At 35.9% G+C, this 22,320-nt stretch overlaps 2 protein-coding genes across 3 annotated transcripts in view; one reads left to right on the top strand and one right to left on the bottom strand.

Annotated features, from left to right (window-relative positions):
• Positions 1 to 577: 577 nt before the first annotated feature.
• tsnaxip1 (translin-associated factor X interacting protein 1) lies at positions 578 to 8,402 on the bottom strand. The gene is given in 18 exon segments (XM_079873729.1): positions 578 to 898; positions 1,036 to 1,103; positions 1,105 to 1,143; positions 1,530 to 1,653; positions 1,729 to 1,838; positions 2,026 to 2,184; positions 2,279 to 2,407; positions 2,586 to 2,701; positions 2,810 to 2,912; positions 3,021 to 3,092; positions 3,524 to 3,693; positions 4,170 to 4,305; positions 5,053 to 5,249; positions 5,508 to 5,601; positions 6,097 to 6,202; positions 6,395 to 6,489; positions 7,774 to 7,824; positions 8,258 to 8,402. Coding segments are annotated over 17 exon segments (1,938 nt in total). The 5' UTR covers positions 7,798 to 7,824; positions 8,258 to 8,402; the 3' UTR covers positions 578 to 702.
• A 1,444-nt stretch (positions 8,403 to 9,846) lies between these two features.
• ranbp10 (RAN binding protein 10) overlaps positions 9,847 to 22,320 on the top strand; it is a 30,438-nt gene continuing 17,964 nt past the window's right edge. Inside the window, exons 1-3 of one of the 2 annotated variants that reach the window (XM_079873731.1) lie at positions 9,847 to 10,291; positions 19,444 to 19,555; positions 20,839 to 20,891. In XM_079873731.1, coding sequence (XP_079729857.1) covers positions 10,093 to 10,291; positions 19,444 to 19,555; positions 20,839 to 20,891 — 364 coding nt within the window. In that variant the 5' untranslated portion in view covers positions 9,847 to 10,092. The remainder of the gene's footprint in view (positions 10,292 to 19,443; positions 19,556 to 20,838; positions 20,892 to 22,320) is intronic. The other variant, XM_079873730.1, reaches the window with a different exon arrangement.

Here is a 22,320-nt window from a genome sequence, read left to right as displayed (position 1 = left end):
GACATTCAGTCAACCGATTCTTGATGTATTGCTTTCCAAATCTAAAACTAGATCTTCGAGCAGCAGGTGAATCCAAGAATAGTATACTTAAAATACTCACACAAGTATTGTCACTCAGAAACCATATTTGTACAACTTCTCTGCTATTTAAAAACTTTCTAAATTCTATGTAAAATAAAACTACATGTGGCAGAAAGGTTCTGTTTAGTTTTCGATTAGTTTAACTGATAAATAGGCCTCACAAACGCAGTGCTTCTTTGCATTTACCATGGGTTGGAAAATTGAGCTCTTGATAATAATAAATGACATTAAAGTGCTAACAATCATCAGAATAAACTTGACAAACAAATAAATATAAATGTACCATTTATTGACAAATAATTAAATCAAGTAATCTGCATGCAGACAATACAAATAAATACAGCTTTCTTGATTTTCGAGGTAAAATGTCAATAAATCAAGCATGATGTTTCTTTTCTTTTTAATAGAAATCAAAAAAGAAGCCAGAAACATAAGGCTACTGGTATATTTTTTTTATCTAATTATTTAATATTGTGTCATTCCTGATATGTGATTTTCTAATTACATAACAATTTGCAAACTATTAACACAGAGGTATGTCTATGCCCTGGTGCTGTACTTGGTTTATATATGTAGTGTGCTGCAAAAAAAAAAATGGAAATGTGTTTGACATAACTATGGTCATTGCTCTGGCCCTGCCCTTTTTACATCAGCCACAGAGAGACGCTGTAGCACAACCTCTGTGTTCAAAGCTTGAGCTTGTAATTCACACTCCTTTGTCTTAAAAGCTACACTGAGATAACATTCCAGAGTTTCAGAATCCAGAGAAGGGTCGATAGTTTTGAAGGCAGTCCTGAGATGCTCTGCGTCCACTTCCCTACATTTATGACGTACAAAACAGGACACAATACAGTACAATACATATGACAATACAGGATTCATTTGATGTGGCTTTAATCTGATATATCTAATAATGCATTTCATTTTGTAAACAGTTGATGGATGATTTCTCACCCTTTGCCTTCAAGTTGCACTCTCAGCTCGCTGATGTACTGGAGTCTCTCAGCGGTAGCTTGTTTTTTTAACTAGATTCAGGAATTCTTTGTGTCTTCCATCTGTGTCCTGGAGTGGAAACAACATGCACACAAAACGTGATGTTGTTCTAACATATTACTATATACAGAACCATTCAAAAGTTTGGGCACAGTAATTTTTTCTTATTTTTTTTAATGTAAATAAATAATACATTTATGAAGCGACTGCATTCAATTGATCAAAAGTGACTTGAAAAAATCAGCATATTACAATGATTTCTGAAGGATCATGTGACACTGAAGACTGGAGAAATAGCTGCTGTAAATTCAGCTTTTTACAATATTACTGTTTATGCTGTATTTTTGAACATATAAATGCAACCTTGGTGTGCATAAGAGGGCTTACGAACCTCAAAGTTTTGAGTGGTAGTGTACATATTTTCTTGTTCTTAGCCAAAGAAAATCCAAACTGACCTCTGTATAAAGTGTCTGATAAGAAATGCGCACTCCATTACTCCTTAGCTCTGTCTGAGCCGTCATCAGCAGCTCCTCTATGTCCTGATCTGACTTCAGGGGGAAAGCCTTCTTCAATGCCTCACTGATAATCAGCACACATATTATAATAATCACAATCATATATATTTCTACTGAAGACATATGAGTTGTCACTCACCTAAATTCTAAGACAGTTAGTGATCCGCACTGTGTTATGTCACTTTGAATAAAAACCTTGAGCAAGTGAGACAGCAGCTGTGTCTGTCCATGGTAGATACTCTCATCAACCTGCCACAAAATGACACTCAATTATTATACAGCAAATCTCAGTTAGTATATAACTATCTCAATAAAATTTGGGATAGTTTTGGAGGCCCCTATTAAATACAGCAGCTGAAAAACCTGCTTTCAATGGACTTTTTCAGTATGGCAAATGGTTGTAACTTAGATTAAGATTTAGATTAGATTATCAAACCTTCCCAGTCAAGATGTCATTGAAAAGGCAGATGAAATCATCTTTAGGATTGTTTTGGATGCTTTCCATCAAGCTGTAAGCCCACTCTCCAGACTTATCCTTATATTGTTCCACAAGATAGCTGTGAAGAAACACCTGCAGATCTCTGGAGTAATCATTCTTCATTGAGGAAAAATGTGTGGAGAAATAGAGTTATAAATACTCAACTATTGAATGTTTAAACAAATCAAGACAGGATATTAGTATGCCATACCTTTTCATTCTCTGTAGTTTTGTTCCTCCAGATATCTTTTATAACTCTGATAACATCTGTTTTCTTGAGCTTAAGATTCTTAATTGTCCCCTCATATTGTAGATAAATGGGGACGTCACTGGATGTCCCCTGTCAAAACAATTATAATATCCAGTTGGGCCAAAAGTTAGTCACAACAAGCATATTGTAAATCAGAGTATTTACGCTTAAAGCATTTTATATATATATATATATATATATATATATATATATATATATATATATATATATATATATATATATATATATAGATGTTAGGAACACTTACAAGTCCAGTAAAGAACTCATTCTGTCCATTAATCTCCTGCAGCAAGATCTCCAGCTTCTTTTGGCTGGACTGACCTTCAAAAAGCTCTTTACATCGTTCAATTCCTCCGAGTATGTCTATAAAATACATTACATAATCAACATCTAAAACATATGCTCAACATATGTGCTATATAAAGAAGAGAAACTTGGTGAAAGCCTTATGGAAGATTCAGATACTGATACCTGAACATTGTTCCCAGTTTGGTCTGGGAGTTGTTACAATGTGTTTGTTATCAGAGCCATGTTGCAGCACCGACTGATTAGAGTGTAACACAGCAGGTGCTGACTGCAGATTAGAAGAATGTTAAGTAATCAGATAAGTTTATGATTATTTATTTATCATTATAGACCTCTTTGAATCCTTCCATCTCATTCTGTTTCGCTGTATAACTACCTGGCGATGAACCTCAAGCAGTGTGTCATATTCAGACTTCATCTGGTCAAAGTCTGTTTGTAAGGTTTCCAGCTGAAACAAGGAAAGAAATCATATTAAATATTATTGTCAAATGATTATTAGTATCACTCTACCTCTAGAATTGATGTTTATGAGTCATTCGTTTGGATGTAACAAGTTTGGGGTTGCTCACGAAAGGTGCATTTATTTGATCAAAATACAGTAAAAACAGTAATATGGAAAAAATATTATTACAATTTAAAACGGTTTTGTATTTTAATATATTTTTTAAATGTAATTTATTACTTTGATGGCAAAGCTGAATTTTCAGCATCATTACTCCAGTCTTCAGTGTCACATGATCCTTCAGAAATCATTCTAATTTGCTGCTCAAAAAACATTTCTTATTATTCATACTGGTTAAAATTTTTGTGAAAATTGTGATACATCTTTTCAGGATTCTTTGAAGAATAGAAAGTTAAAGAAACAGCAATTCTCCATACCTTTATTAGAGTCTCCTCATGCATACGATTCAGGTTATCCCAGTCCCGTCGAGGGACCACATCACTGTATTCTGCTTCCAGGCGGTTGAGCTCAACCTGAACTTTGGTAAGATCCTCTCTACACACCTGCAAAGCCATTTTCACCACCATAGGATCCTCAGATTCCACCTCTGAGAGGAACAAACAGAGTCAAACCTCCTCCTTACAACTCAATCCTCAATCTCTATCCACTCCTTCCAAAAACAAGATATTCCAATAAAACACACTCTCGAGTCAGACTTTTTCTTACCATAGAAGCTACTCTGGTTCTAGTAGACTGGTAGAGGCTCTATTCTGCTCTCATCATGACTATTGCAACTCACTCCTGGCAATCAAACCTCTGCGCCCAGCTAACATACAACATCTTACATTAATCTGACATCACAACTCTGCTATGCTTCCTCCACTGGCTCCTTATTCTCTTAAAGTCATACACTCAATTCAGCAGTAAGTGTTTTGTTTCCATGTTTATTTTTTTTCAGACTGTACTACTGATCATCAGCATCATCATCATCACACTTGTGATGGTGATGATGATGCTGATGATGATGATGATGCTGATCATCAGCATCATCATCACCATCACAAGTGTGACCTTCATTATAACCTTCATCATTATCATCACGTTCAGTATCTTGAGTATTGCGCATTGTGCTGATTGTGGTGATGAGCATCTTTCGTGCATCCCGTTCATCCCTGTATAGCTGATACTGGGAGGCCAGATCCTCTTTTAGACGATCAACCTGTGGAAGAGATAAGATGCACATGAGTTTGTTTCATCATCTCAACAATTATGCTTTATGGAAGCAGCAGTGTTGTTATTGATAACTAAAACTAAAACTTTGGTAATTAAAAATAAAGCTAAAATAAAATAATATAAAAACATTAGATTAAAAATAAACGTACTCTTAAAAAACTAAAAACTAACTTAAGTTTAGATTGAAGTACTAGAATGACTTAAAGTTAAAAGTTAAATAGAAATATAAAAAAAGAATACAACTAAATAAACTAATATAAATTACAAAGCACAAAAAATACAACTGGCTCGTTTGAATCCCCCCCCCCCCCCCCTCCACCCTTTTTTCTTCACTCTCCTCTCCCAAATTTGTATATGAATGACCTGCACCACTTGAAATGTAAATCACTGACCCGCCGTTTGGCCCTGACAAGCATCTGCTGTAAACATCCAATAGATTTCAATTCATTTCAAACTGTGTTCAAATGTTAATAAGATAAACATAATATGCGAGAAACCACAACATAATATGATTAGTTTGCTAATAGACCATGAGATGATATAATTAATAAAAATAAAATAAGCTTTCCTCTCTTGTAGCCTATTGAAAGTCCATGCTAGTTATTAACCGATATGTTGTTAACCATGCAGAATACGAATATTCGGAGCGAGCTACAAAGCTTGTCTGAATAATCCAATGCTGATTTCTACAAAAGGCCAGAAATAATAAATTGTAAAAACATTCCAGCCCCACCTGAACCTGCAGAGCACTCTGTTGTCCTCTCATACTCTTAATGACGTCCTGCAGTCGCTGACACTCTTGCTTCAGATTTCGGATCTCATCTCTTTCCTGCACTTTCAGATCCAGAATCCTCTTCTCACACTGTTCCGACACAAGCACTAGCTTTCCCCGCAGTGGTAGCAGATCCCTAATCTGTTCACGAAGATGCGCTGTGAGAGACATTAACAAGTTCAATCACTACTGACCCATTCAGTCCCATTAGCATTTCATTTTATGTTATTTATTTACTTTATTTTATCAATTAGATTTCCTCTATTTTACATTTGCAGCAGATTATAGTACTGAGGGTGATCAGGATCACTTTTACACATTTTGTAACTATGTCTTGTTTAATACAATACTAAATCTAGTGTTAACCTGCTTGCACAAAGATTTCCTCCCACAAATAATAAAAAGATTGTACATACCTAATGTGATGTCATACTCATTTTTGATGGCAGACAAAATAGGCTTATAGGTTTTAAATTCTTCAATTAAATAGCCAAAGACCTCCTGATAAACCTTCATAATGCAGGGGAAAAGCAGAAGAAAGAAATTCTTAAATACTATGCTACATAAACATACACACATACATATGTATATATATATATTCAGAAAATATATGCATTAAACAGAGGTGATGGTTAAGACTTAAATTCTACTTCAAATAAATGCTGTTTTTGAGTTTTTCATCATTAAGCTATTCATCAAAGACTCCTAAAGAAAAAAATTATCACGATTTTCACAAAAATATTAAAATAATAACCCAATAATAATTTTTCTTGAGCACCAAATAAGCATATTAGAATGATTTCAGAAGGACCATGTGACACGAGAAGACTGGAGTAATGATGCTGAAAATTCAGCTTTACCATCATGTATTTCATTTTAAAATAGAAACGTTAAGATTTTTTTTTACAATATTTCACAATATTACTGTTTTTGTCAAACAAATGCAGCTTTGGTTAGAATAAAATGAAGTTAGCACAAGATACTAATGCAAAGTGGGATATAAACCTGCAGTCGGAGCTCTTGGACTTTGGGGCTGTGTGTGTCTAAAGCTTCTAAATCTCTCTTGAGGTGACACTCCAGTTGCTCTAAGAAACGAGGCTTGGCAAGAGATCTGCAGCACATTATATATGTAGACATTAGGAATAAGACATTGGTATTCAGAATAGACATGGAAAAGATCAATAAGATGACTAAGTTTCAAAACTATTGCATAAAACTACTTTATTTAAAACTATTCTATAAAGTTTTACAACTACTACATTGCTATAAATGAACACTGAGAAGGCTATGAGTTGTACTATACCCATGAAGTATTTTTTCTTTAGGCTTTTGGACAATCTGATAGGTAGCATCAGCAGGCCGGGATGAAAGGTCACTGGAGGTTTCCCCCCCTTTGTTCTGGGGGAAAATGAGAGTGATCCAGCATTATTGGGCATTTGATGGTGGAGTCAAACAATACAAAATAAATATCTATTTTTAGGACTGATAAACCAAATAAGCCAAATATATGTCACAATTCAAGTCACAATTTATTTATTTACTGTAAACAGTTAACAGTATAGATCCATATGTAAGTCAGTTAGTGCATGACTGGAATACTATCAAATAATATTGTTTTTTGTGATTAAAATAGTGCTGTCAAATCAATTAATCGCATCTAACATGAATGTTTGTAAATATATATATATATATATATATATTAGGTTGCTCTAAGTATACTAAATATGTGAGTCATTTCTATCTACATACACCGCGGGTATATATATATATATATATATATATATATATATATATTAGGGCTGTCAAACGATTAATCACGATTAATCGCATCCAAAATAAAAGTTTGTGTTTACATAATTTATGTCTGTGTACGGAGTATAATTATTTTCTATATATAAATACACACACATGCATATATATATTTAAGAAAATGTGTTATTTATATATAAAATATTTATATATAATATAAATTATATATAATTATATATTATATATAATATAAATATATATACACAGTATATACATGCAAATATTTCTTAAATATATACATGCATGTGTGTGTATTTATATATAGAAAATAATTATACACCGTACACACACATGTATTATGTAAAAACAAACTTTTATTTTGGATGCGATTAATCGTGATTAATCGTTTGACAGCCCTAATATATATATGAAGAGTTCAGATGCAAAAGCCTCTAAGTGCCATCTGAAATTTTCTTCTAGAATGATCATTTTTATCAAGCTCGTACATTTAAGTTCAATAATTTCACTTAAATGGCAATGTAAATGACCTATTAATTGTCATTTAAGTGAAATTACATAACTTAAATATACAAGCTTTATAAAAATGATCATTCTAGAAGACAATTTCAGATGGCACTTAGAGGCTTTTGCATCTGAACTCTTCATATATATATATATATATATATATATATATATATATATATATATATACCCGCGGTGTATGTAGATAGAAATGACTCATTCTAAGGTAATAAAAACATTTTAGTAATAACAATTAAGTAAGGTCTTTAATACACCACTGAAAGCATAACGTTAGTTATGTATATGATTTTGCATTTCTGTCAACAGATCCTCCTAAATATTACACAATTCACCTTTAATTGATTTGACAGCACTAGTTAAAAAAATGAAACCAGGAGGTTTACAACTTACTTTTATAAACTTTGTCCTAAACATCCTGCCAGTAATGTCCCTCTGCTATTGCTGTCATCATTACACGGAAAGTGAGACATAACATAACGTTAGATCAGAAGACAGACAGTTTCAACTAGTCGATATGTCAAGCAGTGACAGGAGATACTTCATCCAAACGATTTTTAAACAAAAATTGAGATATTACATTAAATATATGAACATTTGTCACACTGCTGGACTATTAACTGAACTTCACAAAATAATAAAAGGTGATTAAAAAAGAGAATAACGTGGGGGAATGGTAATCATTAACATATACAACTTCCTTCAAACGTATATATGTATTTAAATCAAATATCTTGATGTACAAACATGCTATTGGTCATTTACTGCTTTAATAGCTGTTTTCCACTTTACTTCTGACTTGTTTGGATTGTAACGTTAGGCAATCATTTCTAGTTCAGTGCAACATTAACGATTCTAAAATCTCCTTATATCTTGCCTTTAAAAGTGTAACAACGGTGGCAACTGTAGTTCTTTCAGTGACATTTGGACGAATAAATAGCTTTATAATATTCCACAGCAGATTTATCAGCGTACATCCAACTGAAACTTCAGCGGCGTGGCATTGTTGTTGTTTGACAGGTGGTTGCTATGATACCGAAGGACCCTTGAAAAGACCTTCCATGTATAGCTGTTCACGGCATGCCTTTATGAAAAACAACTCGCCTTGTCGTCTAAAACATCATATGGGTTGCATTAAATTCACGTGTATATGTTCAAATAAATTACGTTTTTTGTTAAATATTTTGAATGTTAGAATGCTCTGCTATGATTTAACAATCGTCTTTTTCCCTCTTGGCAGTAAACGCCAGGGCTACTGGATTACACCACCGATGTCTTGTTTTTCTAAGACAAGCGTCTGTTTTTTAGACTCAACTTGTTGAACAAAATGTCTTGATCAGTGACCGTAGGGTTAGAAGTGACCTTGCTTTTGAATATAACGAACTTGCTTTTAACTGTAAACTTACTGAAGATGTCATAAAATTAGCATTTTCAATGAAAAAAAAAAAATATTCTTTAAAACATATTATATAATAATATAATTCTTTTGAAAACTTTTCAAAACTAATGTAATGCATATGTTTGAGTCATGAACAATGTTTATGTTATGTTTAACGAGTTTCAGTTGTTAAATAATATTTCAAATTGTTTAAATTCATTTGTTGACTGTTTTTATGTCAGGCGGTACAGCCAAATATGGATATATACTGTAGTTGTACCACCTGACAGGGAAAGTGTACCAATCTGAGAGAGATCTACAAACCTTTTCACTCTGCCACAAGGATCAGTTGGGCTCCTCTGGATGATGCATTTTCATGTTTACTGTTATTACCTTGTCGATTCATAATAAAAGAGCCATGTTTGCAGTTGTGCCACTCTGACATTTGAGAATGTACAAATTGCTGGACAAAAGTTTTTCAATTATCTCAACATCTTTAAAACTACTGAAATGTATAAAACTTTTTAAAATAGTTTTTAACTTTGTATTATTAAGACAGCATTTTAAATAGTTTTCTTAGTCTGTTCATTTGTTCAGACAGTTTCACCACCTGACATTTTGGGGGTAACTTTAAGATAACAAAACATACAATAACATGTATTATTTAAATGTACTAAAAAGGGATTCAAACTAAAGGAACTTTAAAAGAATAACGTGATATATGTCATGAATTTATCAAATTATTTTAACAAAAATATGCACGTCATGTTATGGACCCTAACACAGAAAACAATCAGTACACTTTAAATGAATAAAGTCAAGTCAATCAGGTAAAATGACTGCTTCACAGACCAAGAGTTTGGGATAAGGATTACATGAAGTCTGTTACATAAATAGCTGAGAGTGACAGAGTTATATGCCAGAGTCTAGTAGTGTAATGAGTTTATCACCACACATTTGAATAAATGACAAACCACCGAGTCACTGATTCGAGATTGTTTCATTTCGCAATGGTTTACTTTCATAAAAATCAAGTAGCCATACACATAAAAACTACAAATCCTAGCCTGCGTTTTACAGCCCCAGTTGAATTAGGTATGGGTCATGTAGTTGACGGCACTTCCCTCATGTCAGCCGCGTGCACTGCGCAGGCTTTGTGTTCGACTACAGTACCCACACGTCACTGTCGAGCGAGCGGCTGTTATCCGGGGACATCTCTCTCTCCCCGTTGCTGTGTGTGTGTGTGTTTCTCCTTAGTCTAGCGCTGTCTCCTTTTTAGCGGATTGGCACAACAGGGTAGGATTACTAGAAGGAATACAAAAACATAAGCAAAAATGGCAGAGCTTGGAGCGGGGAGCCTGCTAACAGGAGATCCTGCTTTTAATTATCAAGAGCATGAGCTAAGCGAGCGTTTGAAGCGGCTGTACCCGGCCGTGAATGAGGAAGAGACCCCCTTACCCCGATCTTGGAGCCCCAAGGATAAGTACAGCTACATCGGGCTCTCACAGAATAATCTGCGGGTGCATTACAAAGGTATACAGATGTGACACACGCTGAACTGTCAACCCATAGGCCTTGACAATCCCGTCTGGTTCGCTGCACTCGAGTATATGCATTCTCCCCCGATCTAGTTTGAGCTGTGTTTTTCCGTCCCCTTCTGCTTTGTTGCATAGTAGGAAAGAGGAATGTCCAAATGGGTTGACATTTAGCAAACCGTCATGTCAGAATTCGGCTAGCGAGAGTAGCTTGGGGCATAAGCACGACTGGAGAGTCTAGCTTTTTGGACACCTAACTTACCTTTTACCTATTGCCATGTCAACAACGTCAAGTGTTATTGGTTTGCCAAGCTTATGGTTTGAACTCCCTTTCGGTGAATTAGTCGATGCTGGGGCTAGCTAGCCACGGCAGGGCAATAAGGGCAGCTAAGCAGCTACACCATTGCAATGAATCGCAAATGCTTGTTTAGTTTACTCCGCATTGCATAAGTGTATTTGTTATCCGCTATCGGGTGATTTATATAAGGACGCGCGGCGCGTTCACAACGAAACAAATAGCTGAAAATGTTTTTTATTTTGTTGTTGTTGTGCTTGTCTGATATATTTGACGCACGAACATGTGCGCATTTGTATTGACGAACAATATCGAATTGATTCGAATCGTTCGAATTCGCCATTATAATGAATTCGAATTCCACAACACTAGCTGTTTAAACTGTTGTGGCTTTTCGACTGACCCGGTCGCCTCAGGGGGGGGACTGTGAATTTACCCAGTGCAGATGTAATTTTTTGTTTAACAACTGTTTACATGCTTCTAGTAAATATATAATAAAGCAGTCTATTTTGAGAACTATCAGTCTAATTAGAGCGCAATCTATGGGCTTTCAATGGTTTTGGCTAGCAGTTTTAAAAAATATTCTTTCAGGCCAAGTAGTATCTATTTTTGTTGAACCTATCATTTGATTACAGCTGAATAATCCTACAGTAACTGCTCTCAATTTCACTAGTTAGACATTAGACATACATTAAACTAGTCGTCATTCCAGTAGTGACTAGTATCTATTCAGTTAGTCCCTAGAACTTATTATTTATTAGGCCTAGTATTTCTTTGCCTTTAGTCACTGTCCCAATAGTGCCAAGTAACTTGCATTGTTGCTGTCAACAAATTGCACATTTTTGCCATTGAATTCTATGGGAATCTGTAGTTTACATATCAGCTAGCCCTAATTATTTAAAACTGGAGTTGTATCAAGTCAAGTCACCTTCATTTATATTGCGCTTTTAACAATATGGACTGTTTCAAAAAAGCTTTACAGTGATAATAGGAAATTAAAGCAACAGAGATTGTTTTGGCTTTACAGCAGCTCTAGAATAAAGTTATTGTCCAGCTAAAGTTAGTTTTGATTGATTCACTTCCGTTGCAAAGATCATTAATTGTTAACTTAGGGGCCGCTTACACAACACCGTTCTAACAGAAAACCCTTAATGTGCTCATTCGCACAGCAACAGTGCCTTTTAGTCGTCAGAGACGTTTCCTCCGAGGAGGCAAGGGAGGCAGTGCCTCCTCAAAAAATTGGATGAGAAAATAACCCATATTACAAAAATAAAACAATGCAACAAATATTACAAAATGTGACACTAAAGTAACAGTGTTCAACAGTGAAACCAGCGGGCAATGCTTCCCCTGAGCCCATTGACTTTTAACAGACCCCCAAAGCATACAGTGGGTTTTGTGAGGGGTAGCCTAATTGACAATGATCGGGGGAAACTCTCATGAGAGGAGGCAATGCCTCATCACGCATTCGCGCTCTCATTAGATATTATTGGTCATGGTTGGATATGATTGGTTCGTGGGATAAATCCTGCCTCTTGTTTTCGTGCGCGTTCACGAATCGATCTGAATTAACAAAATTATGGCGTTAATGGGAAGACTAATTAAAAAGTAAGTAAATAACTAATAATCAAACTTGAAATGGCCTGAAAACATGATGAATGTGTTTTTTTTTAGTGAGCAATCAGCTTGGTGAATTTAAAGGTACATCATGTCTGTGACAGTGTTTACCAACCTTGATGACTGATAAAAATAAGTTGACTATTAAAAAGAACATCGGAACATCAGTTCACTAATAAAATATATTGTTTAAATTGGTACTGCTGTTAGTTATTATTTTAGAATAAACGTAAAAATTGGTTTTAATAAAAAGAACATTAATTATATTGTATAGTTAATGAATACAAAATAGAATTGTATTTGTTTTTTCTTTTTCCTTTGATGTATTATTTATTCAATCAAGAAAATGTGTCAACATTAAGAGTAACTGGGACATGAATTTACATTTGGTTTATTTAAAAAAAAAAGCGTCAGGACTTGCCTCCTCATTTGAGAACACCACTGCATGCCATTGCTGTATGTACTGTAATTGTTGCTGGTGTACAGTTTACTAGTAACAATTTATGTAATTTTATTACTTATTCTTTAGTTAGTTTAGTTATAACAATATAGTTGCTATACTTTTTTTTTTTAATAGCTAATTGAATAGACACTAAACACATTTTACTAAACACAAGTGTGCATTACAAATACTTTTGCTAGTGTAAACTTGCTAGTATGATTTTTAAGTCACAATAAAGTAGCTACTTTGACTTGCCATTTAAATTGACATTTAAAAATCAGTTTAAAACTGTGATATTCAGTGATGTCTTAATAACAATGAGCTCTTTTGTTGTAGCATCTATGTGAATTATTAGGTTTGTAAAAGGCTGTATTGTGTTGTCAGTTGTCTGACAGATTACTGAAATGTTACCAACATGTACCCTGGTTATTTTTAGTTTAGGCACAAATGCTGTTATAATGCACCTAATTCTGATAATAATGTTGTGTGTCTGTGGGCCTGTTGTCCAATACTTCACTTGAAGGTCACTTTTGTGTAGTAGACTATAGCTGTTCATTTTCTTACATGATGTGTGTTCCATTTGACAGCTGTCAAACAGACAGTATATTTGTGTTAATAATGCCCAGGTCCAGTGGGAAGTTTATCCTTAAAGTTTATTTCATCCCCTTTGACCCAGCAATGAACAACACTGCATTATTTTGGTAATGTACACTGCTTTGTGTCTGTGGAAAATTGTACCTCATTGGCCACTATCCTCTTTCAGGCTATGGGTATGTTTACCACTTCATATGGTGGCTGATGTTTGCCAAGTATTTGGTTTTTAAGAGTCATAGGATATTGATACACTGATATTGCTGTCCTTCCTTTTTGTTAAGGATCTTTGTGTTTTTTTGTTCTGTCAGCCGGACTGTTTAGTCAGTTTATCCTCAAAGGAGGATTGCCTTGATTAGATTAGGATAAAACAAAGGCTTGTTTCTATAATCTGTTTTTTTAAAGAGCCATTATATACATCATGTAGCAATATATTTAAACCAGCTCCACTTAATAGATAATTTAACCTGCAGTCTATTAACCTTCAGTGCTATTTTGGCCAGTGTACCAGATTCTGTTTCTGTAGACTGAATTTTAGGTAATATCTTTGAATCATGTTCTCATCAAGCACAATAGATATGTGCTGTCAAATATTTTGATGAAAATCTATGCGATTTTGTGCTTTTATATGATATAAAATGATGTGGCTCTTCATCTTTATTTAGGATGCATGTAAAAAAGAAATCAGCCTGTGCATGATGAAACACGTGGAAAATACATGAGAGGCACATTCTCTATCTTTGTTCGCAATGTGGACCTCATTTTACACATCGTCACACTGACAAGGACGTGAGCCCCCATTACACCATGCAGATGCAGACTTTGCAGTGTCTGTGCAAGATTTAGGCAAGATGAATAGATAGAAATATAACTTAAGCCTAGATTGTTTCCGTGTGGTTCGGTGGACTGCTATCCATTTCCTGTGTGCATGCTGTTGGACTCTGTTTCCTTTAAGCTCATTGTAATGTTTGCCTATAGAGGGGTTTTGCCTGTCTGAGGAGCCAATCATGCATGTTTAGTCGGTGCGGTGACATCATCAGATTGTGTTCGTTTCCCCCTAGTGTCTCTGTGAAGCTGTGAAACCCTGTTTGCTAACACTAGCACAACACTCCCAATCTTCTCTCCCTGTGTCTTTGTTCTCTCATATTGTAGTTTTGTTTTTTTGCCTGCTTAGCTGATGTTATTATGGATGCCAGCTGTAGCCTTGTACAGCTCCCACATTTCCCTTAGATGTTTTGTCAGAGAGCTTTACCAGATAGCAGTGTAATTCTGTGATGCTGATTGATTTTTTTTTTTATATGAGAGAGTGTATAAGTATGTCATGCAACCAACCATTAATTTACTACTTTTTTTCTTAGTCATAGTTTTCTTAGTCATACTTCACTCCTTATCAAAAATAATATTATTATTATTTTTTCATATTATGTTTCCTCCCATCATGAATTTCAAGTAAAGGGAATTATAATCATTCTAGTGTCTCGGCCTTGGAGTGCTGGCTGAATGTCTGATGCGTTAGACACACAAAATGAGAAATACTTTGGGAGTTTTGTAGTCATCATCTGATTTGTTGGTTTGTACAGGATTTCCAGGAGACGTGTCTTGCGTTCATTAAAGCGTGAACCGGAAGTTGCAAACGACTTTTCTCCAGTGTTGTGACGTATTTCCCAGTGAAAAGGAATATTGAACAGAGGGCAGGGTTTTACTCTAGCGCTCCTCCTCTCCATCTCTGCTCATAACAGACTAACGGTTTGAGGGGAGTGGTTAAGCGTTTCAATCCCAACCCAAGCCGTCCAACCTACATCATCAGAGAAGGAACGCCATTCCAGACCGGAAGTAACTTTTCAGACTTTGATTAAAGATTACGACGGCAAACAAGTTTTTTCTGTGTATTAACTTGCACGGATAAATTTTTCACCACAAGACTAGTAATATACGCTAACAAAGTAAATAGGGTCAATTTTGATTTCAGTTGGACTTTAACGGTCTGCCTGGAAACAAAGCCGTTGTGATGCCAAACCCCCTCATGGAAGAAGCTGTTGTGTTTTCAACTATGACAATGAGCGCATATCAGGGTCAACTACAGTGGATTTTCAAAAGTGTGTAAAGTTCGCAGCACCATTGTTGCAGTAAACTTGCACAGCATTCTTAAATTAATAATTTATTTGATGCATGTTGTTCTGTTATCGTATTAGGGACATCGACATTTTCATGGCCCTAAACATGACGCGAAACAAAACGAACTGTGATTGGTTGCTTTACATGTCGGTCAGACGTCCTCTTGGGCGGTCTTTTTCATGACAATTTAAAGTTGCGATGAAACGGACAGAGCGAGAGAGCTTTTCTTCCGTATTTGAATAAACTGATTTTGTGGAAAAAATAAAAAATGTAAAACTTGATTCAATTGATTGTTGATTGGATGGAGCCACATCGGCTGAATGTGAGCTTGCACTTGATTGTAAGACAGGGTGAGTTTAAGTGGACAAAATCTTTGGAGAATTTCAGCGTACGTCACCAGAGAAGATTGGTGAATTTTCATTTCATGCTGACTTTAAGCACATATTCCCTCAAATTATCATTAAAGTAAGAATGGCCCTGTTTACACCTGGTATTAATATGCATTTTGGTCGATTGGATCACAGATTTGACCGGATTGCTTTTGTAGTGTAAACGTTAATGTGGTCGAATGCGTTCGAACAGCCACAAAAGACTGCCTACTCTCCGCCAAATGGGATTTAAACTTTGTTAGCTGAAGATCCAAGTTTGGTTTGAACTTGAAGATGAAAAATGTACCAAGCACAATGTTCTCTCACCATTCCTGGTTTCTAACACACACTCACAGTGTTCAGCGTGATCTTGCGGCTATCAGAACAGAAACGGAAACTGCTGCTCTCCATATGTTTTTCTGACGTCTCCGGTCACGTTCATATGTAAATTGCTTGAGCTTATTCCGTCCATTAGATTGAACGATCTGAAAAAGCCCAAACATTTATCCACCCATAGACCCTCCCCTCAAAGAAATCAGGACAGAAGTGGTTAAAATTGCTGAATTAAAACACCAGGTGTAAACAGGAATGTGTCTCTCTCATCTAATTGTGTTACGACCCACCAAAATGCATCTTAATACCAGGTGTAAACAGGGTCATTAATGTAATGCAGTAATGAAATGTTCTGTTAAATTGACATGAATTGAATCCGATTCAACAAATACTACAATTGTGCATACTGTACTTCAAAAATATATTATTTTTAAAAAAACATTATTACAGACATCCCACCCTGCAAAAACAAATTTCTGGGAGATGGTACCCCCCACCCCCAGCACCACCAATGAATACAGGATGTTGCATTATATTATATTGCATCATATTCATATTTACTTGTAAGCCGCGTAAGCCTGGTTCATTCAACAGTATTCATGCGGCGAAAGTGACAGTTATGTATGTGTGGCGAAATAAGAGGGGAGGGTGTCGACGAAATCCGAACGCAAGTGGTCACAGGAGACGCATCTGAAACGCATGAAAATACAGGTGTAAATGGTAATGCGTCTTGGCTGGCCACTTGTGATCATCGAAAATGCATCTTAATACCAAGTGGAAACAGGGCTTCTCTCTCACTCGATTTCTGGGATATTTTATAGGACATGCATGCCATTGTGTTATTAAGTAGAATAAGTGTAAGATCATGCATGTAAACTCTCACAGTTTATGTGGGATACACCCTTGTGTCAAGACTGGAAATGAGTTGGTTATGTGTCCTAAAGGTGTTAACAAATTATTGGCTCATCCCCATTACAAAATAAGAGAAAAGTGAGGCATGTTGAAAGCAGCTAGCGCAGATGCAGAACATACAATAAAAAAATGATATGTCCTACACTGGATTAGAGCAGCGCTTTATGATGCACCAGACCTATGATTATGCACTGCAGAGGAGGACTCTGTATGAAAGCTGTTTGTGTTTTGTGCATTAAACATGTTTGGCAGAGAAATAGAGGGAGGGACAGACAGACAAGCAGCTAAAGAAGGAGAGAATCACCCAAGGTCCTCTCGCTGTTCTGTGCTCCCAGAATGGTGTGGTCATGGCATGATGTATAAATAGATTGAGCGTGTGAGCAGGGGGCGGGCAGGAGCGTGCACACGTATGTGCATTTGTAGTGTGTGTGTGTTGAAAGAGAGAGTCGGGGATTTGCACATACAGGGTCTTCTGCCTTTACTCTGGTTGTGTGAGCCACGAATATAAATAGATTTTGTGTGTTCTTGATTGTGAATGCTTGTCTGGGTTTGGCAGACAAACCTATTGTGGCTTGACCGCAGAACTTGGGATGCTAAAAATAAAAGTGATTAATATTATTACAGTTATCATATGGTGATGATGAAGCATAAATGAATACTTAGTACATCATTTTTTACACACTTGTGCTTCAAACCACCACATACAGTAGCACCAAGACATGGTGTTCTGGAATCAAACTGCAGATGTGGGTTAAGTTACAGGTCTGGGGCACATAAACACAAAGATACGTCCATATACGTTCACACGGAGAAGTTAAACATGAGACTCTTGAAGTGCAGTGAGGTTTGAGTAAATGATTGGCTCAAGAGGCAAGCCTGGCCTCACAGAATCTAATACTGAGTGTCTATTAATGCTGGCAGGTGTTAGCAACCTGCAGGAAAATGGATTAGGAGATTGGAGCACATTGCTATGGTACATGGAGGCTTAGACGGCAATGACACTCATTCTCACAATTGAAATGAGCTGAAATGTTGAAGTCAGAGTGTATTACATGTTAACTTAAAAGACTCCATGAAATGCCGTTCATAATCAGTTTTGTTCGCATAATTTGACCTTTTGAGTGAAACAGGATGAGAGTTGATTTAGGCTATGCATCAGAAATAACTTGGTCTTATGAAAATGGGCTTACCCAATCAGAATGGACCAGTGCAGTTTGTAGTTCAAGGGGAGGAGCTCAAAGTAGAGGAGGAAAGTCGTTTCAGTGTGTTAAGTTGTAACATTTTGACAAAAGATTAAAAACATTCCCTTTTGAATTAATTACTCATTAATTACATCAAGACTTAAGTCTCTTAAGGTAAACTGTAATTTTTTTCATGTTGACTTTTTATAATTTCTAGTCATTTTTAAAGGTGCATTGTTTAATTTCTGGACCACTAACAGCACCAAAAGAGAAAATTATTCCCTCTAAACAGGTTTTCCAAACACACTCCGTCTACAAACAAACTGTTGGCGGGGAATGTGTTCACAAACAGGTAGTCCCACCACAAACTCATGCCATTGGTTGAGCCAAAAGTTGACATGTTGGACCATTCAAACAAACATAGCAATGTTTTATTGCCACACTGTTTGCATTCTTTGGGAATACAACCTCAGCTTAATTATAGATGTCTCTGCACATCAAATTGGGATAGGAGAGTATTTTAACATTTGAAAATAATTAGTTACCCAAATCACCCAAACCATTCTGTCATTATTTTCTCACCCTCATATCATTCCCCAGCCAACATTTCATGGTGGGGCCAATGTATGCACAATATGGGATTGAGTATGGGCCCACAGGTTCCATGTCTGCCCTATCTAAATTAGTCCCATACTTGGGCTAATTAGGTTCCATGTCGGCCCTATATGAATTAGCACCAGTATCTTATTCAGATAGGACGACATGGAACCCATGAACAAAGCAAACCCATTTAGGGCCCATACAATAGTTTATTTAAATACCTTAATCGCATTGGCTATTGTGCCTTCATTAGACCCACTATGAAAATTTCTTTGATTTTCCTATCTTTGAACCACAAAACAAGATATTTTGGTTTTGGTGACCAATGTCTTTCTCTGAGACAATTCTCAAAATATGTTCTTTTAATGTTCCACAGAAGAAAGAATGTTATATAGTGATTGTCTGGAGAACTGCGAAAATGACAGCTGGAATGAAGCCCTGTATTTCGTTTTGGATTCACCTTTGCCCTATTGGATGTGTTTCTTATGGGCTGCTGGCATAAGATATATTCATGCATTTGAAAACAACTGGAGAGTGTCTGTTGTCGTCAACCATCGTGACCTATCCCTAGCTGAAAACCCTTGTCCCCTCAAAAACTTTTTTGAACTTTGTTGTTATTTATGTGGACAGTCATTTATATCAGAGGGTGTGTTTGGTCAGTGACTCATTTCCCTCAATGTTTCCGTCTTGCTTTAGGCCACGGAAAAAACCACAAGGATGCAGCGTCTGTTCGGGCCACCCATCCCATCCCCGCTGCTTGTGGCATCTACTACTTTGAGGTGAAGATCGTAAGCAAAGGAAGAGATGGGTAAGTGCAAATAGCTTCTGGTTGAAGGCATTTGTATATAGTGTTACAAGATACAAGATTTGTTTATAATTTGGAAAGATGCATCACAGGAAGCAATTTGAAGAGAAGAGGTATCAGATCTGTTTTACATGTAGTGGGGTTCAAAAGTTTGAGAGCACATTGAAAATCTTAGGACTCTGAAAAAATTTTGAACAATTTAGAAAAATTTAGATCATTCTCAAATCATTATGAAGAACATGATCATCAGGTTTTACTCAAACTTTTGGTTGCTCATTAAAGCAAAACTATGAACCAAATACTAAGATATTCTGAAATGAATGAAAAGGTGTTTTCACAGTCTCAGAATGATAATTGCTCTGAAACCATGTGTCATGCTTGAGTCAGTAGTTGGTGTTTGTCATGCCTTCGGTTTGAGGATATCATTGTCCAAAAATAAATGGAAAAGGGTACCACCCTTTCCTGTGACCACTTTGCAATGTGACTACTAAATATATTCCAGCAGGATTGCTCCTGTTCTACTAGGTCATCTAACTGCAACTTACAGGTTGTGAGTTGTGACTAGAAAGTGTCAAGTCATCCCTTAGCCACTGTGATCCCAGGCTGTGTAACTCTCTCCCAGACTCACTTAGCACTTTTTAATATATACCACATCTAACTTCCTACTTGTTCAGCACTTGTGGGAAGGGGCTCTTCAGTCTAATCACCATTAATTTTATTATTTTATTTACAATATTATTTAAATACTTGATTCTTCTTGTATTTATTTTTAAAGTGTGGTCACATCTACTGTTATTCAGCAAATTTCATAAGCGAAATCCAGCCATTTTGCAACAGGTTCAGGTTGGTCATGTATTCACCACGTTGACCAACAGAAAGCTTTTTGTTTCGAATGTGACTTGTTAGAGATGTGCTTATACATGCTACACTATTGACAATAGACAATGGACCTTTTTTGCCACCAACATTATACTCATGTAACCATATCTTCACTCTGTCGATTCTTTCCCTTAAATGCAATGTAAATCGCTTTATATAAATGCATCTACCAATGTATAAATGCCAATTCTATTTTCTTGTATCTCGTTTATTTATGCAGGACAAATAATTCGGACCTTTTTTGTTTAATTCTAGACCTTTCAAATTAACTGTCACTAAACCCAGTTGAATAGTAACTTTATCAGGAGCATAATATATGGTTTAAATACAGTTTCAGAGATTATCAGTGACAGTGTCCTAATTTTTTCGTAAAGCTAACATTTGTCCTGTCTCATTGGTGTTTCCAGGTACATGGGAATTGGACTGTCTGCCCAGGGGGTAAACATGAACAGACTGCCTGGTGAGTGTTTGTGCTTGTATGTACACTAAAGGGATGATGTGCTCACCATGGGTATCTCATTGTCATGTTATGAGATTTTATTTCACGATAAAGATATACATCACATCATCATCTCATTTCTGTTATTAAAAATAAGAAAAAAGAAGCAAGTTACAAACAATTGGACAAATACAATATAGCAAAAATATGAATCAACCAAATTAAGTTTTTCAGGTGTAATAGTTTTTTATTTAACATGCAGTTAGAATTAGTACAGAAATTTTATATTAGAATGTAAAAATAAAATATTGCATAGTCTTCACTGTATGAATTAAATTTAAATGTATTCTTATTAAAGCTAAAAATAAGTTATTCAGTCAAGAAGAGTAAGTTATTTTCTCTTTTGTTTGATTCACATTAATGAGCAGCAGGTAGGTATATTAGGCTGCTGTCACTTTAAGACCAAACACACGGATCTTTATACTGATACACATCCAGTTTACACCTAACCGGCTGTGTTTACATGAATACTCCTCAAGATGGGAATTTTGACATAATTGCGTTTGTGTTCGACCATTCAAGCGCAATAAGACTTGAAAGAGAACTGAATTTTCGATTGCGTGCGATTACGCTGTGCGCCAGTCAGTTCTTTTTCACTGCTTATTGTGCTTGATAACACATTTGAACACTGAGCACTTCCCAAATTCACGATTGCCAGCTTATGACAATTCCCAGCTTTCTGTGCGTGCACTTTGCCAGGGTGCCAGTCAGCACGAACACCGAGTTCCTTTTCAAGATATTTTGCTCTTTAACTCTTTTTAACATCAAACACGCTCTTTATATCCTCATTCATGTATTTCATCACTCTGAAATGTCGATAGTGCTATATATTTACATACCACGATATACACGATATAGCAAAATCTCTAATGATAGATTATTTTATACCGTGGTAACTATATATATTGTCATGCTGCCCAGCCCTGACCATGGGTCATGGTGAACTGTAGGTAACTGAAGAATGATTTTAATTCTGGCAGAATATTGGAGAGAGAAAAGTTGGGAGGGACTTGATTTCATCCATCGAAAATGGTTGGATTGTGTGAAGTGGGTGTTACATACCGGAATGGGACCATGCGATTGGATGGGAGGGATTCGTTGAGCCAAAAAGTAAAGTTGTTTGTGAGGAAGAGCTTTGAAGATTAAAAGACAAGTTATTACATTTTGATAAAGATTATGAACAGATTTATTTTTCTATGCACTTGCGTGCACTGTTCATGAAAAGGCCAGTGCTGACATTACGATTCACTTTTGAGTCTGGTCTTGTAGCTTAAGATCATTTGTCTTCTACTTTTTTTTTTGTCTTACACTTTTTTAATATCCTTTAGTCTGTAATTCAGGCCATGAACATGCCTCAGCATGCCCTGAAAAACATTAGCTGTGAGAATGA

The sequence above is a fragment of the Squalius cephalus genome (genome assembly GCF_949319135.1).
Source record: "Squalius cephalus genome assembly, chromosome: 6".
In the NCBI taxonomy this organism is placed as follows: Eukaryota; Metazoa; Chordata; class Actinopteri; order Cypriniformes; family Leuciscidae; genus Squalius; species Squalius cephalus.
The sequence above is the reverse complement of the archived record's forward strand: the minus strand, read 5'-3'. Positions and strand labels throughout refer to the sequence as shown.